Raw genomic sequence first — 13,698 nt, forward strand, 5'->3', positions numbered from 1 at the left:
TTTTTTAAAGGTTTGTTATGAACTAGATCAGCTCACTAAAGTATTTATACATATAGTGTATATGCAAAAAGCAGGAACATGTATTATGTTGTATTATGTAGAAGCATGTATAATGCCATTGTATTCTACCCAAAAACAAAGTATAATGCCATTGTAAATTTGTTAAATTAAGACACTTATGTGATATAAGATTAAAAGAATACTTTTGATGTGTAGAAGAATAATTTACAATGAAGTTGCCCCACACCACCCAAGAATCTTATCAACTTCCTTGTGTTGATCCAATCCCTATAGTCAATAAGTGATATTTTATTTCTCCATATCTTTTGTTTAAAAAAAAATTTTGATTTTAATGAAATTTTGATTAGGGTTGTGATTAGTGTCACAAAAATTATTAACAATATATCTGGCACAGACAGATCTAGACCATTCATTTTGCCGAGTTCTAAACCATCTTTTTCTTCAATGAAATTATGAAAATTTATCTAGGAAAATCTTGAAACCGTGGAGTTTTAAACATTAACAATGAAACATAGAACTTAAAACAAGAAACTTGCTAATAAAAAAAAAAAAAAAATCCAAACTTAATAACTTAAATTTTTAAGTTCTATCGTGAACCTGTTCTCTACTTATGGAAACTCCATTGTGGATTAATCCACTGGACTTGAGAGAGAGAGAGAGAGATTTAAAACTTTTTTTTTTTTTAATGCAAAGTGTAACAGGTAAAAATGACTAGGCACAAATGTCATGAATTTTGTGGCATTCAGATTAAATTAAAATAAAAATAAGTTAAGAACTGAGAGAACCAAGACTAAATAACTGTCAACCCTATACCCTAATAACCTTGTCCTCTATTTAAATCGAATATTAATTCATTTACCGAACATTAATATTATTCTAATAAGTCATAATATTCTAGAGAATTTTGAAATAATTACAAGTTTGTGAGTTCCAGAGATTTTTAGTTTTGTATTGATTAGTAATTATCAGTTAGTAGCTATTGGGGAGTTATTATTAATGTAATATATTTGGAAAATGTGTTTAGGGGACCACAGATTCAGCCATCTAGTGGACCCCCCCAGTTGGATTGGGCAAGAGGTGGTTGCTTAAGGAGGAATAAAAAAAAAATTCTGTTTATGGTTTTACTTTATTGTTTTATTTGCTATTGGAAAGCCTATTAATAATTTTCTTATGTTTGCCACTTTTTTCCCTATATATTGCTTGATTAAATAATATTGTAATAACCAATGACCATTCTCAAGTAACTACAAGTCGCAAGGCACTAATTTTTTTTTTTTAAATAAGATACCTAAGGTTATTTTTATTCCATAAATAATACTAATTATTATTATTAATTTTTTATGATAAGAAGAAATTAGTATGTACTATACTTTGTAATAAGTTGTATTTGAAGAAAAATACGTACATTTTTATGAAATATTCCCTAATTTAATATTTTATTATGAAAACTATATACTACATTTTTTCTTTTAATTTTTTATATCTGTAAAACCTTTCATCCCATAACCTACTCAACTTCTATCTCACAATAACCACTAATTTTTCTAGAACATCTTAAAATATTTATAACCTAGCAAGTATTAGAGGTTATCAGTTATGCACTTTGTAAAGAAATTGCCTCCTTTAAAAAATATATTTTGTAAATAAAAATTGTGACCATATTTAATATCTTTTATATAGCACCTCCTTTAGTTAAAGTTTTGATTTATTTTATTTTAATTTTTGGTCCCCTTTAAACTCCCCCCAAAAATTAATTTTTTTGGTGGTCTTCTAGGTCACTTATAATATAATTATGGATTTTGATTCAATAAGGTTACCCTGGTGCCAGTAGGCTCCCTATTAGCATTGGATTGGAATCCATTTCAATCTCCACCCTACCCTTCAATGGCATAAATACCAAGGCAGGGTAAGGTAACTCACCATTTCATGAAAGGGATTCCCAATTGATACCCTTTAATTATATTTAATTATATTGAGTATTGACAAATCCTTCTACCCAAAAAAGGGTATTGATAAGCCCTTTTTTATTTTTTTTTTCTAGGGGTCATTTAAGTATTTGACAACTTTAATCAGTATTTTTTTGGTAGGAAATTTACAACTAATAAGTGATCATAACCTAGGTAACCCACATTTTTGGTTCCTTTCACACAACAAGAAAAGACATATGATGTTCACCCTTTATTTAATTTAATAAGACATGTTCATCCCCCTTTATTTACTCTAATATATGGCCATAAGTTCTTACCATCCCATCTTTGGGCGCCAAAAAAAAACCCGAAATCAAAGCTTCAGAGACACAAAGAATGGATCATCAAGCATTCCAAGCTTGTCATGAGCAAGTTAGCAGCTTTGGTTTTCAAAGTTTTCTCAATGAAAGCAACTATGATCATTTGATTGATCTTATTAGAGGAGAGAATGCAGAAGAACCCATCACCAATTTCAATCCAAATTATGATGGTGGGGAGCTTATGTTCAATGGTGGATTGGTTGATAACCAATTTGTTCCAAGCATGCCTGGAGACATGTTTGATTTTAGTTCCCTTAATAACTCAAATCCCAACTCTACCTTCAATTCATTACCAGCATTTAGTGGAGATATAGAGCTAAGGGATGATGATGATGATGAAAACGATAACGACGGGGATGATTCCTCAGCCACCACTACTACACCGACGAAAAGAGGCACCGTAGATCGATCAAGAACTTTGATCTCGGAGCGCCGGCGAAGGGGACGTATGAAGGAGAAGCTCTATGCATTGCGTTCCTTGGTTCCTAACATAACCAAGGTATTGTGAATTTTGTATGTAGAAGTCTCTCTATGTGATTAACATGATTTTTTTGGATGGTTTTTTGGAATGGATTAATGCAGATGGACAAGGCCTCAATTGTAGGAGATGCAGTGTTATACGTGCAGGAGTTGCAGATGGAAGCTAAGAAGCTAAAAGCTGAGATTGCAGGTTTGGAGTCATCTCTTAAAGGAGGAGTAGAGAGACTTCAAGACTTGGTGGATAAACCAAAGAAGATCCAAGCAGTTGACAAGAAGCATCAAAGTTGTAGGAAGATAGTGCAGGTAGGTATATGAATGGCTGATTCTAACTGTTATGTACTCTTCATTTATAAGCTGTTGTTGATGTTAATGAGGGCAAGACTATATTTATTTTTAGATGGATGTGTTCCAAGTGGAGGAGCGAGGGTACTATGTCAGGTTAGCTTCCGTTAAAGGAGAAGGGGTGGCCGTGGCTCTTCACAAGGCCCTTGAGTCACTGACGTGCTTTGACGTTCAAAACTCTAATTTCAGCACCGTTTGTGACAGATTGGTCTTGACGTTTACGCTCAATGTAAGCCCCTTCTCTTTCATTTAAGAACAATAACAAGACATCTCTCTCTCTCTCTCTTTCTTTTGCTGATAATGGAACAAACCCATACAGGTGAGAGATTCTGGGGAGGAGATGAATATGTCGACATTGAAGATATGGGTGACAGGAGCTCTCCTCAACCAGGGATTTGAGTTCAAGACACCAATAGCTCCTTGAAGATATGTCTCTGATCTTTATGAAGTACGGCTTTCTGTCTGAGATAATGCCAGCAGAGAAGTCTTCCAAGCTTGAAGATTGGTGGTGATTTTTTTTTTTTTTTAATTGTTCTCTCCATTTCTCTGTTCTGTACCCAAATATAGCTTTGTTGGATGTTCATGAGGAGAAGGATGAATTAATATTATTAGTAAGGTTATATTGTGATTATTAATTTTGGGAGGAGTAGATGGAAGTACAACCTAGAGTCTAGACTACCCCAATAGCTGAGGGTTATGTTCTTTAATTCTTAATATGTTTCCCTATAAACTATTGTATATCTCTGTATGACACTTGAAACGAGTTTCAAGAGGGAATCCATGCTAAACATAATGTTAGAGGTACATGGGGACTGATCTCTGATGAGGACTGAAGAAAAAAATAACCATAATCTGACCATGACCTTTGAAAGCATCACCTTACTTTTGTGTTTTCTGCTATTTATTATTAATTAGTAAACTATCTATAGATGTTCAAAGGCCAGAGAATCTAAGAAAAGTTAGGGAAGGTAGAGATGATTATTCATTCTATGATGTAAAGCTGATAACAACAGTGTTGCAAGTGAGAAGTGATTGTCAACAAGGAATTTATGTATATATATTCTCTCAATAATGGTTCATATACATAGTATTTAGATTTGATGATTTCATGTCTTTAATATTTATTATTTGATGATGAGGAGGAAAGAAATGAAGCAACCAGCCAGCTCTGGCGGCGACCGGCATTCTTGATGGTGGAAGAAATTAAGAGTGTGAAACGGTAGTGGTGAAGGTGGTGGTCCCATGAGCCAACTGGGAAGTCACCCAGTTGCAATATTATTTTGTACTTAATTGGAATTGAAAATTGAGAGTTGGGAGGAAGGAAACCTTTGCATCAGGCACAGGGCCACAGGCTGCCCATAACTCTATATCCTATTCTATTATATATGGTTTTCATTTTCAGAATTTGTAGTGGGGTGTTTAGGCCTTTAGGGCCATCTGAGGGCCTAGAGTTGAACGTCTAGAAAAGGAATAACTGTTGGTGATCTCAGTACTGTGTGGAGGTAGTTGAAACCCAAACGGGGAGTGGGTCTTAGTGGGTGGTGGATCTTAATTCTGATGTGGTTCATACCCATGAAGACTATTTAATATAATCTTTGACTTATTAATTTTTTATTGGACTGAGTTTTCTTTAAGCAATAGTGAATGGAAATCCATTCACCTCACCGAGCATCATATGTGTGTGGAAGATAATCAAGAAGGTATTTCGGGGAACATAGTAAAACTTCATGAGGGTTTGTGAACTTTAGAATGATGTGGTCAACCATAACTCATTGAAGGAAAATATTCTTTCTCCTTTCTTATTTATATGCACTTTCTTCTTCTTAGTTATTTGCATGATAATTAAGTTGTTTTGTATAATATTCCAATGGACCATTGTCATCGTTTTGCACTTTGCGTTTGGGTTAGGAACCTCATTTGGTGCTTCTATTCTCACATTCACTTCTCTGCTTATGACCCCCAAATCCGGATCCCCGGCACACCCTATGGATGGTTTGAGATAGTGGGGTAGTCACTAGAGAGGAATCTCTCTCCTCCCCCAACACAAATGAGGATTATGTTAGTTGATTAATATTATGATTAATTATGCCTTATATTAATTTAAGGGACAGAGGAGTTCTACTGATTTGGCATAGGAATACCCAAACACAATAGGGTGCGAAAATATCCAATTATGCCAGGGGCAGCTGTGAGCCTATGACAATTAAGTCTTTCCACACACTATTATGTCTAAATGTTTCCTACAAATTGGTAGGTTCTTTTCCCCTAATTTAAGAGAAAAAAATATTACCAAATAGTGTACGCTCTTACGTTCAGATGTAAAATGACCATTCCACCCCATATTAGATACAGCAGCACATTCTCAGTAACCCCATTCTGACACAGACCATGCGACCAGATAACGTTCTCTCACCCATTAACTTATAAGATATTTTTAGTTGGCACCACAGATCAGTCAACGGATCTGATTCACTTATAACATTAACTGACGACCAACTTTTTACGTGATCATGGATCTTATTGCCCTTTTCTAAGGTTTGATATATATGGTTTCATTCAGCCTCCCTCAATAGAATTATCAATATTTAATTCACCAAGTGGCCAACTTGGTCTCTGGATCGAGAAACATAACATATTAGCACGGTATCCTAGGGTCTCTTCTTTATAGTAGATATTACAGTCATAGAAGGAGCCTTCCCAATGTGGTGGACCGTACAGACAACAAAACTCTGTTCGTGCCCCCTCTCTAGTCACTTGAAAGTATGTGAAACGAAACAGAAGGGGGACGACCGGATCCTCTATTGTGCAACACAGTGTGTAGTACGTAGATTCAAGGGTTGAGAATTGCTTGGGCTGCATGTTCATGCCTTAAACTCTATGTGTCTGAGGGCTTTCAGTCCTTGAATCTTCGCTGCCTTATAGTGCATGTTACAAAGGAGCCTGATCTAAGAAGCAACTCCACAATTTTAGACTGAAAAACAGTTTCTTCCATATCTTTTACCCATAGGTGGTAATCCACTACACATGTCTTGCACATCACGTTGAATCTCCATGAGTAACTGGGGAATCTCTTTGGATTTTTGGCGAAATATTTTAGCATTCCTTGAATGGCAATTTTTTTCCCACTATACTACAATGAATTCTCCACCGAAGTTCTTATAGAAACCCACTTTGCTGAGGAAATGAAAGACATCTTATGTCTGAGGGAGAACAAAGCAGCCGAATCTCCTTCCAAATAGCCATTTGTGAACGAACAATGGAAAAAGAGGTGGTCTCGTCTCCTATCAAATAGAAATAGCTAGAGGAAGGCTTAATCATGTTTTTTTCCCCTTAGCTAATCAACTGTGGGAAGCGCATCAACAAAGCATCACCATGTAGAAATTGAATGCCTAGGAATGTTTTCAGGAGTCTGGGTCTTGGGTTACGTCTCTTTTGTTGACATGTGTAGTCCACTAAAAATTACTATCAGAATTACCTACTGATACGCTCAAATTAATCGCCAAGTAAGATATGGAAACATGGCACCCAGCTACAGGGGATATCCAGAACACCACGTTTAGCCATGAACTTCAGACACTAGGATAACAAGGAGACTGGAGTCCTCTTTGGGTGGCAGTCGTAATAGGACTCTGCTACCTGAAGGGGGATAATGCCCGAAAAAGGAATATTCCCCATGAAGGAAGGAAACCGTGAAAGATGGAGTCCTCCCAAACCGCCCCAAGTTCGTCAAGAGCAGAAGGACGTTTCCTAGGAGGACTCTACGAGACCCGACTCTATAAAAAGAATCCCAGAAGGAAGCAGGAGGTGAGTTCACTCACTCGCCATTACTTTTGAATACTAGCCTCTGCCTTCTATGACTTCGCAGGTCTGACGTTCAACCTTCTATAGACTATCTCGGCAGCAACACCTACAATGTTGTTACTTCTCTCTCTCTCTCTCCTTAAATGCCTCTTATATCTCTTTTCAATTTAAATGCCATACATTGTCTCTCTTTATATATAAAAAATATATTTTTTCTATTTTTATTTAAATTATTATTTTTTATTTTAATTAACAAATTTCAACAATACTTAAAATGCTCTCTCTCTCTCTTTTGATGCCGATCCAATACAATCTGATACCGATCAATTAGATTGGTACTAAAACCCTATAAGGTTTTAGTATAAATCGAAAATTCCCTTTTGATAACTCTATAGGTGGAGGAATCTCGTTTTCTTTTAGCCATGATGATTTATTCATCATAGGCTTCATATGAATGAGAGAGGATATCAGAAGGGTATTTTGAACTTGTATTAATACCCTATAGGGATTTGTGAACCCTAGATGGTGGGTGAATCCTCTTCTATGGATGAGTAAATATTTCTTCTTTTTTTATTTTTTTATTTGATTGCTTTGTATTGGTATGGTAGAGACGGTTCTAAGTGGGTATTAAAATAAAAATGTTAATGAGAGAGAGAGAGAGAGAGAGAGAGAGATAAGGGGGTGGAAAAAGGTATTCGTTAATTTTTATTGATTTCGGATTAGTATCGGCTATTTTGTAGGATTAAAATAATAAACAAATGTATATTATGATTAAAATGAAAAATGAAAAAAAAAATTATAAACCATGAGGAGAGAGAGGGAGTGTGAAACAGAGAATGGAAGAGAAAATAGGAAGAGATAGATGGTCAAAAAATTAGGAGAGATAATAAGTGGGTTACACACATCCACTTATAATTGTGCAAGAATCGAAACTCAGGTTCTTGTATGAGGACTTGATTCGGACTCTAAAATGGCTTTGAACTAAGTCATTGCATCATTACTTTGACGAAGAACCTCCCAAGCTGACTTAGAAGAAACTAGGCCAGACTCAAAACCTTTCCACACCACTCTATCAGGAAGAGTATACCACACTGGCGTCAAATCTGAGGTAGGGGGGGGGGGGGGACTGAATCCAAATGTTTTGTTGCACAAGATAGACCGTACCGTCGCTAATCTTTCTGAGTCTGAATCTCAGTATAAGTGATCTCCATATCTGTGTAGTACGACACCATAAGGATTCTAGGGATCCTACCAAATCTTAGTGCTCAACCCTCAGCCTTACTTCCGAGTTTCAAAATTTTCCTCTAGATACAAAAACATTCTCTTAAATCACTTGAAGAGGGAAAGATAGACAAAGAGGAGAGTGAATATGAATTCTAAAGGACAGAGAGAGTGAATAGTATTCTTCAAGATCAAGAAGATGGATTATTGTCAAGCTCAAGTAGTCACATATTATTGTTGGTTGCACACTGTGATAGTCATGATTCAGCCGTTAATATCTTAAGATGGTATTGACATACAATAGCCAAAAGTTTTACTTTCCTAAAAGTAGAAAAATGAAGTGTGCAAGCTATTGAGATCAAATCGATCTCATGGTAGATTCTATTATTTGGAACATCTACTTTTAATCAAATAACAAGTTGTTTGTTTTTATCAGAATTTGGATGAACTGTGTTAATTGGGAGTGCAAAATATTTTCTTATTTTGTATAAACTTGTTTACATGAAAAAATTTTAGGATAAAAAAGATGGATTAATGTCAAGTAGTTAAGCGTAACTGAAAAGCAGACTTACGTTCGTGATGTTGCTTCTTGTCAATTTAAGTAATTCTTGATTATAGCTACGGCTGATCTATTTAACCGATAAATTATCCTTCTTAGAGGCAATCCACCAGATTTACTTCATGATCCCAACCAAATTCATGTCTTTAATTCTTTTTCTGCCCAACCCCTCTTCGACTTTGGAGTACACACCTTCTCCGAAGCAACATGGTGAATTTTTCTGTCAAGGTTTGGAAACATGTAGAAGACCCCGGAACTAGATAGCTACTTAGCAAGATTCTATCAACAGCCTTTAATTGTGGGCAATATAATCCTTACGTGGTGAACATAGTCATGAATAACTTTTTTTATTTATTAATTTTTTTTTAAACTCAGCCGAAGAAAAAGACACATCACTTGTGTAGTTCTAAATTTCCGCTCATCAATCGTTATTCCCTATCTCTCATTTTAGGAGCTTTTCTCATTGTTTTCTGTCTTATGGAAGGAAGTATTTGAGAAGAATAATTTTGTAATTTGGTTTTGTACAGAAGGGGAAATTGTTGGGTGTTACTGTTGGGCCAAATTGGTCTAACCCCATGTGGAGATTTTGTTGATTTGTTGGGCCAAACTAGATTCAAACCTATGTGAAGTCAATTATCAATGAATTGGCATCTACTACTTCTTTCTTAGTGAGTAGTAAAATTAAATGAATCACTTTGTAAAGTATGTGTAGCAGAGTTTTATTCTAAGGGAAAAAAAAATGAAGAAACAGAGTTGGGGGAATTTCTCTACAAAGGAGAGAGAAAGGGACAAGGTTGAGATGTGAATTGTTTAAGCTTGATTGAGAAACTGTGAGAAGGTATTCTTTGAAGTACTTAAAGAAAAAGAAAGTGCAAAATTTCTACAAGAAGCCTACTCTCACGGTTGTTCATTCTTAAGGCCATGTATGTGTTATTTCTATGCTGGTGTTCAGCCAGTTGATGAAATTTATAGTTTATGTGTTTGGTTGGTTTTGTCAAACTTCGGAGAAACATTTTTTGGGACTATTAAGAGGTGAGGAATAGAACTTGTTGACATGTGAAGTAAAAAATCTTCAAGTGCTTGTTCTTTTTTAATATTGTTGTAATATCAGGCTTTGAGCATAAACTTGAGAAGTGAAATATTATAATGCTTTATCATCTTTAGTGGATTGCTCTCAAAATAGTCCCGTAGTTTTTTTTTCCCTTTACTCATAAGGGTTTTTCAAGTTAAATCTGGTGTTTAATTATTTTTACATGTTTAATATCCATTCCTTTTTTCTTTTTTCACTTGCTTCTTTGACAAGAGTAGAAAGATTTTTCCACATTTCTTCCCAACATAAATCAATTTCTCTTCCTTAATTTTTATCAAACCTATATGATTTGTCCCTCTCCATGCATGAATCTTGATGTTATTAAGAACATTTCAAATATGTTAACATTTGGTGAGATAATTGGTGTCTCTTCCTTGCCTTCAATTTAGCAGGTCCAAAAGCACTAGTGGAGCTTTCAAGACTTGGCTTGCAAATGTGTTTTTTTTGGATATTTTTTTTTTTAACCCATTGGGAGTAGCAAATCTAGCTGTTGATGGCGATTTATCAATTTTTATTGGAAACTTGTCAACTCCAACTGATTGGTTCCTTCACAATCAATTACCCATCTAATTAGGACTTAAATCTTTGAGCCATTCGCTATATCCATTCACTCAGAATTCTAGAGAAACCAAATTTAAAGGATGAGCTAATTAGATAGAACAAGATCAAATATACAAAATCTGTTGGAAATTTAGTCCCACATCGTCTACTTATTAGCTTATAGTTCCCCTCATACACCTGAGAGTCCCTCCACCCACTGGTTCAAAACATAAACAACTTTTGGAAATTGAAACACATATTTAAACCTAAAAAGAGATTATCAAAAAATGTTGATCATAGAATGGCCCACTGTACTTAAAAGAAGGAACACTTCAGCAATCACATTGGTTCAACTTAAGTTGGGTTGCAGGCCCTTAAACCATTGACCTATCAAATTAACCTTATCAAAGAACGCTTGGATTAGTTGCATTCAAGTGGGTTGAATTATATAGAATTTCTCTCTTTTTCTTCTCTCATTGATAGGCAATAAAAATTAAGTGGATGGTAGTTAGAACGTCAATATGTGTTTTCAAATAGATAACTGTAACACATCTTTTTTAAGTGAAATCACATTGATAGCCAACTAAGGGGAAAAAAAAAATCATCTGTTGTACTGCAACGGCGCAGTGAGGATTCAGACAGTTGATAGCACCTTGAGGTGTAAGCATCAAAAGTGAGCATCCAACATCAAAGGTGTATGGTTAAGCCTTCCAAGCCGTTGATGCTCATTGCACCTCACCGCCTCACTCCAGACAATTTGAACTTGCATCCATTGCACTGGTGCAATGACTGTAAAAAATCCAAACTGTGGTGGACCCATCTATTAATGGTTTACCCCTTCCTTCTCTTTTTGAATCGATCTACCTAAAAGGTAATCAACTTATTAGGTATTAGATAAAGTTAAAAGGGTATCATAGCGTACATAAAGCTTAAAAAGATAATCATTGTAGGGCGCTTTGCTAAATGATATGCTCATCTTTATTAATCAAACGGTGAAGGAGTGGACTCTGATCTTGACATTAATTAAGTTCAATATTAACACTTCAACAAAGCCAGTAACTTTTCTACAATTTAGTCTTTCTCTCTCTCTCTAATTACCAAACTTCAGGTTGATTGTTTTAGTCCCCCACCCAGACGCAGTATATATTTTGAGTTCTAGTTTGTAAAATCGAAATAAAATAATAATTTTTCTTAGGCTCTGGTTAGAAGTGAAATGAAATTATTTTAGCACAACTAAAATGAAAACTTTTGTTAGTGACTCATTCTTTACTATTGAATTCTTTGATTTGAAAGGGAAAATAAAGACTACATATTAATTAAGATATAATAGAAATATGTATGAAACTATGAATTGAAAGCATGGATTTAGGGGATCCGGATCGGCTAGTATCAGTCGGTTTTACCCTTAGTTTTTTTAAAAGGTACATTGTATTTATTATTTTACCCCTGAAACAATATGGGTAACTATCCAACTAGTTTTGTATAGTGAACAATGAAATCAATGGAAGCATTATTACAATTTACAAATCAATTTCTCTATTTATAACATAATATTCAATGATTTGTAACAAATCCCCTTATAATAAAAAAAATTCTCATTAATATTGTTAAAAAATGGATAGTTAATTTACCAATTTATAATCTTATAATCATTAATTTTTTTTTATTGGTTTCATTCGGTTTGGACAGATTTTTAACCAGTCCCAACATACCTCAGTCCAAAACCAATCCAATAAAGATCAGTTTTGATTGATTTTATCGGTTCAGGCTAGGTTTTGACACCCCTATAATCATCCACACTTGAAACCAATCTTGATGCCTGAAAGTTGGATGGAATGGCCCCTACGTAAGGATTATACTGCCCCCAATTAACACTTGGGATAATATCATCAACCAAGCTAACCTTGGTATGGAAGTTATACATGAACGTAATACTCACAACTTCACTCTAGACCTAGCAGTTGTTGAAACTCCATCCATGAATAAGACTTAGATCTTGGTGTATAGAATTGTTGAATGAGCAATACCACAGCTATTTATGATACTATGCAAATTGTGCCACCAAATATGTATACAATATGCATAGGATTAGCCGCTTCAATGGGATCTTTTAACTTGGTCCGAGGATAAATTACCAAATGTCTAGCATTTCCTCACGCTTGGTGCCAATAAATTTTTTTATTTGTATTTAAGAAAAAAAAAAAACTGTCGCTATTGTGAAAAGAAAGGGACTTCTAAATGTGAAAATAAAAAGTAGTCGTCAATCCCTTGAAAAGAAATGGATCTTCTAAAAACATTAAATCTCCACCTGTATAAGTATCTGTTGGGGGAAATGCCCCCTCCCAATTTGAAAGGGATACTCTCAAATGTGATTTGATGATAACATTTGAAATCTAATGAGTCAAGTATTATTATGTATAATAAACTCAATTGAAGTGTCAATTTTATGAAAACTTGAAACCATCAACCGTGAAGGTGCAACCTCAAGAACAAGCAAAATGAGGTTGCAAACTAATATACTTGACTAATTAGACTTCAGATGTTATCATCCTTTTCTGTACTAAAATGAGGTTGCAAACTAATGTGATTCATCTGAGAAACTCATCAGATTTCAAATGAGCAAAATGAGGTTGCAAACTAATATACTTGACTCTATGTAACCAAACACATCCTCTCACCTCGTTAGATTTCAAATGAGGCTCAAATGTGGGGTTCAAATGACTCATTAGATTGCAAACTAATAAAATTGACTCATTAGATTTCAAATGAGGAAATCTCATGAGTCCAGTATTAATGTATTATTATGTATAAACCACATTTTGCTAATATTGTGAACCCCACATTAATAAAATAGTCAATTTTAAATCTCTTTTTCCTTTTTTTCTTTAGCCACAAAGACAACCCATGAAACAGGCTGGACCCTCCTTCGCAACACCACCTCACCTTCTGCCCCGTCCACGGCAAGTTCTCTCACAAATCATTCTGCTCAGCTTCAGCTATAAAACTTAAGCGAATTAAAAGAAAGTCGACTTCGATGGGGAACCAGAAGCCCAAGAAACGGGTAGAGACTCAACAGAAGGCAAAAAAAAAAAAATTCAGTTCATGCCTCGAGAGAGCTCCCCTAGCCTTATGGGATCATAGATTCAACTGAAATTTATTAGAAGATTAACCACCATGTCTGATATGAATAGATCAATATAGTCATATAGAATACAGATCAGCAGAGACTATTCAACCAGTGAAGTGAAATTCCATTCAATGAGTGATTCCAATCCTTCATCCAGAATAGAAACACAATTAGCCTCCTAAAGAAAAGGAGAGGAGAGAAATTAAAAAAGAAACATGACACTGCCCAAC

The 13,698-nt window shown here is 35.0% G+C and overlaps 1 protein-coding gene across 1 annotated transcript; it reads left to right on the plus strand.

The window, feature by feature from the left end:
- Nucleotides 1-2,324: 2,324 nt before the first annotated feature.
- Nucleotides 2,325-3,554, plus strand: LOC122075298 (transcription factor FER-LIKE IRON DEFICIENCY-INDUCED TRANSCRIPTION FACTOR-like). Its single transcript, XM_042640269.1, has 4 exons — nucleotides 2,325-2,807; nucleotides 2,891-3,091; nucleotides 3,186-3,359; nucleotides 3,450-3,554. Exons 1-4 carry the CDS (start codon nucleotides 2,325-2,327, stop codon nucleotides 3,552-3,554), a joined length of 963 nt encoding a protein of 320 aa, XP_042496203.1.
- The last annotated feature ends 10,144 nt before the right edge of the window (nucleotides 3,555-13,698 follow it).

The sequence above is a fragment of the Macadamia integrifolia genome, chromosome 4 (assembly GCF_013358625.1).
Source record: "Macadamia integrifolia cultivar HAES 741 chromosome 4, SCU_Mint_v3, whole genome shotgun sequence".
In the NCBI taxonomy this organism is placed as follows: domain Eukaryota; kingdom Viridiplantae; phylum Streptophyta; class Magnoliopsida; order Proteales; family Proteaceae; genus Macadamia; species Macadamia integrifolia.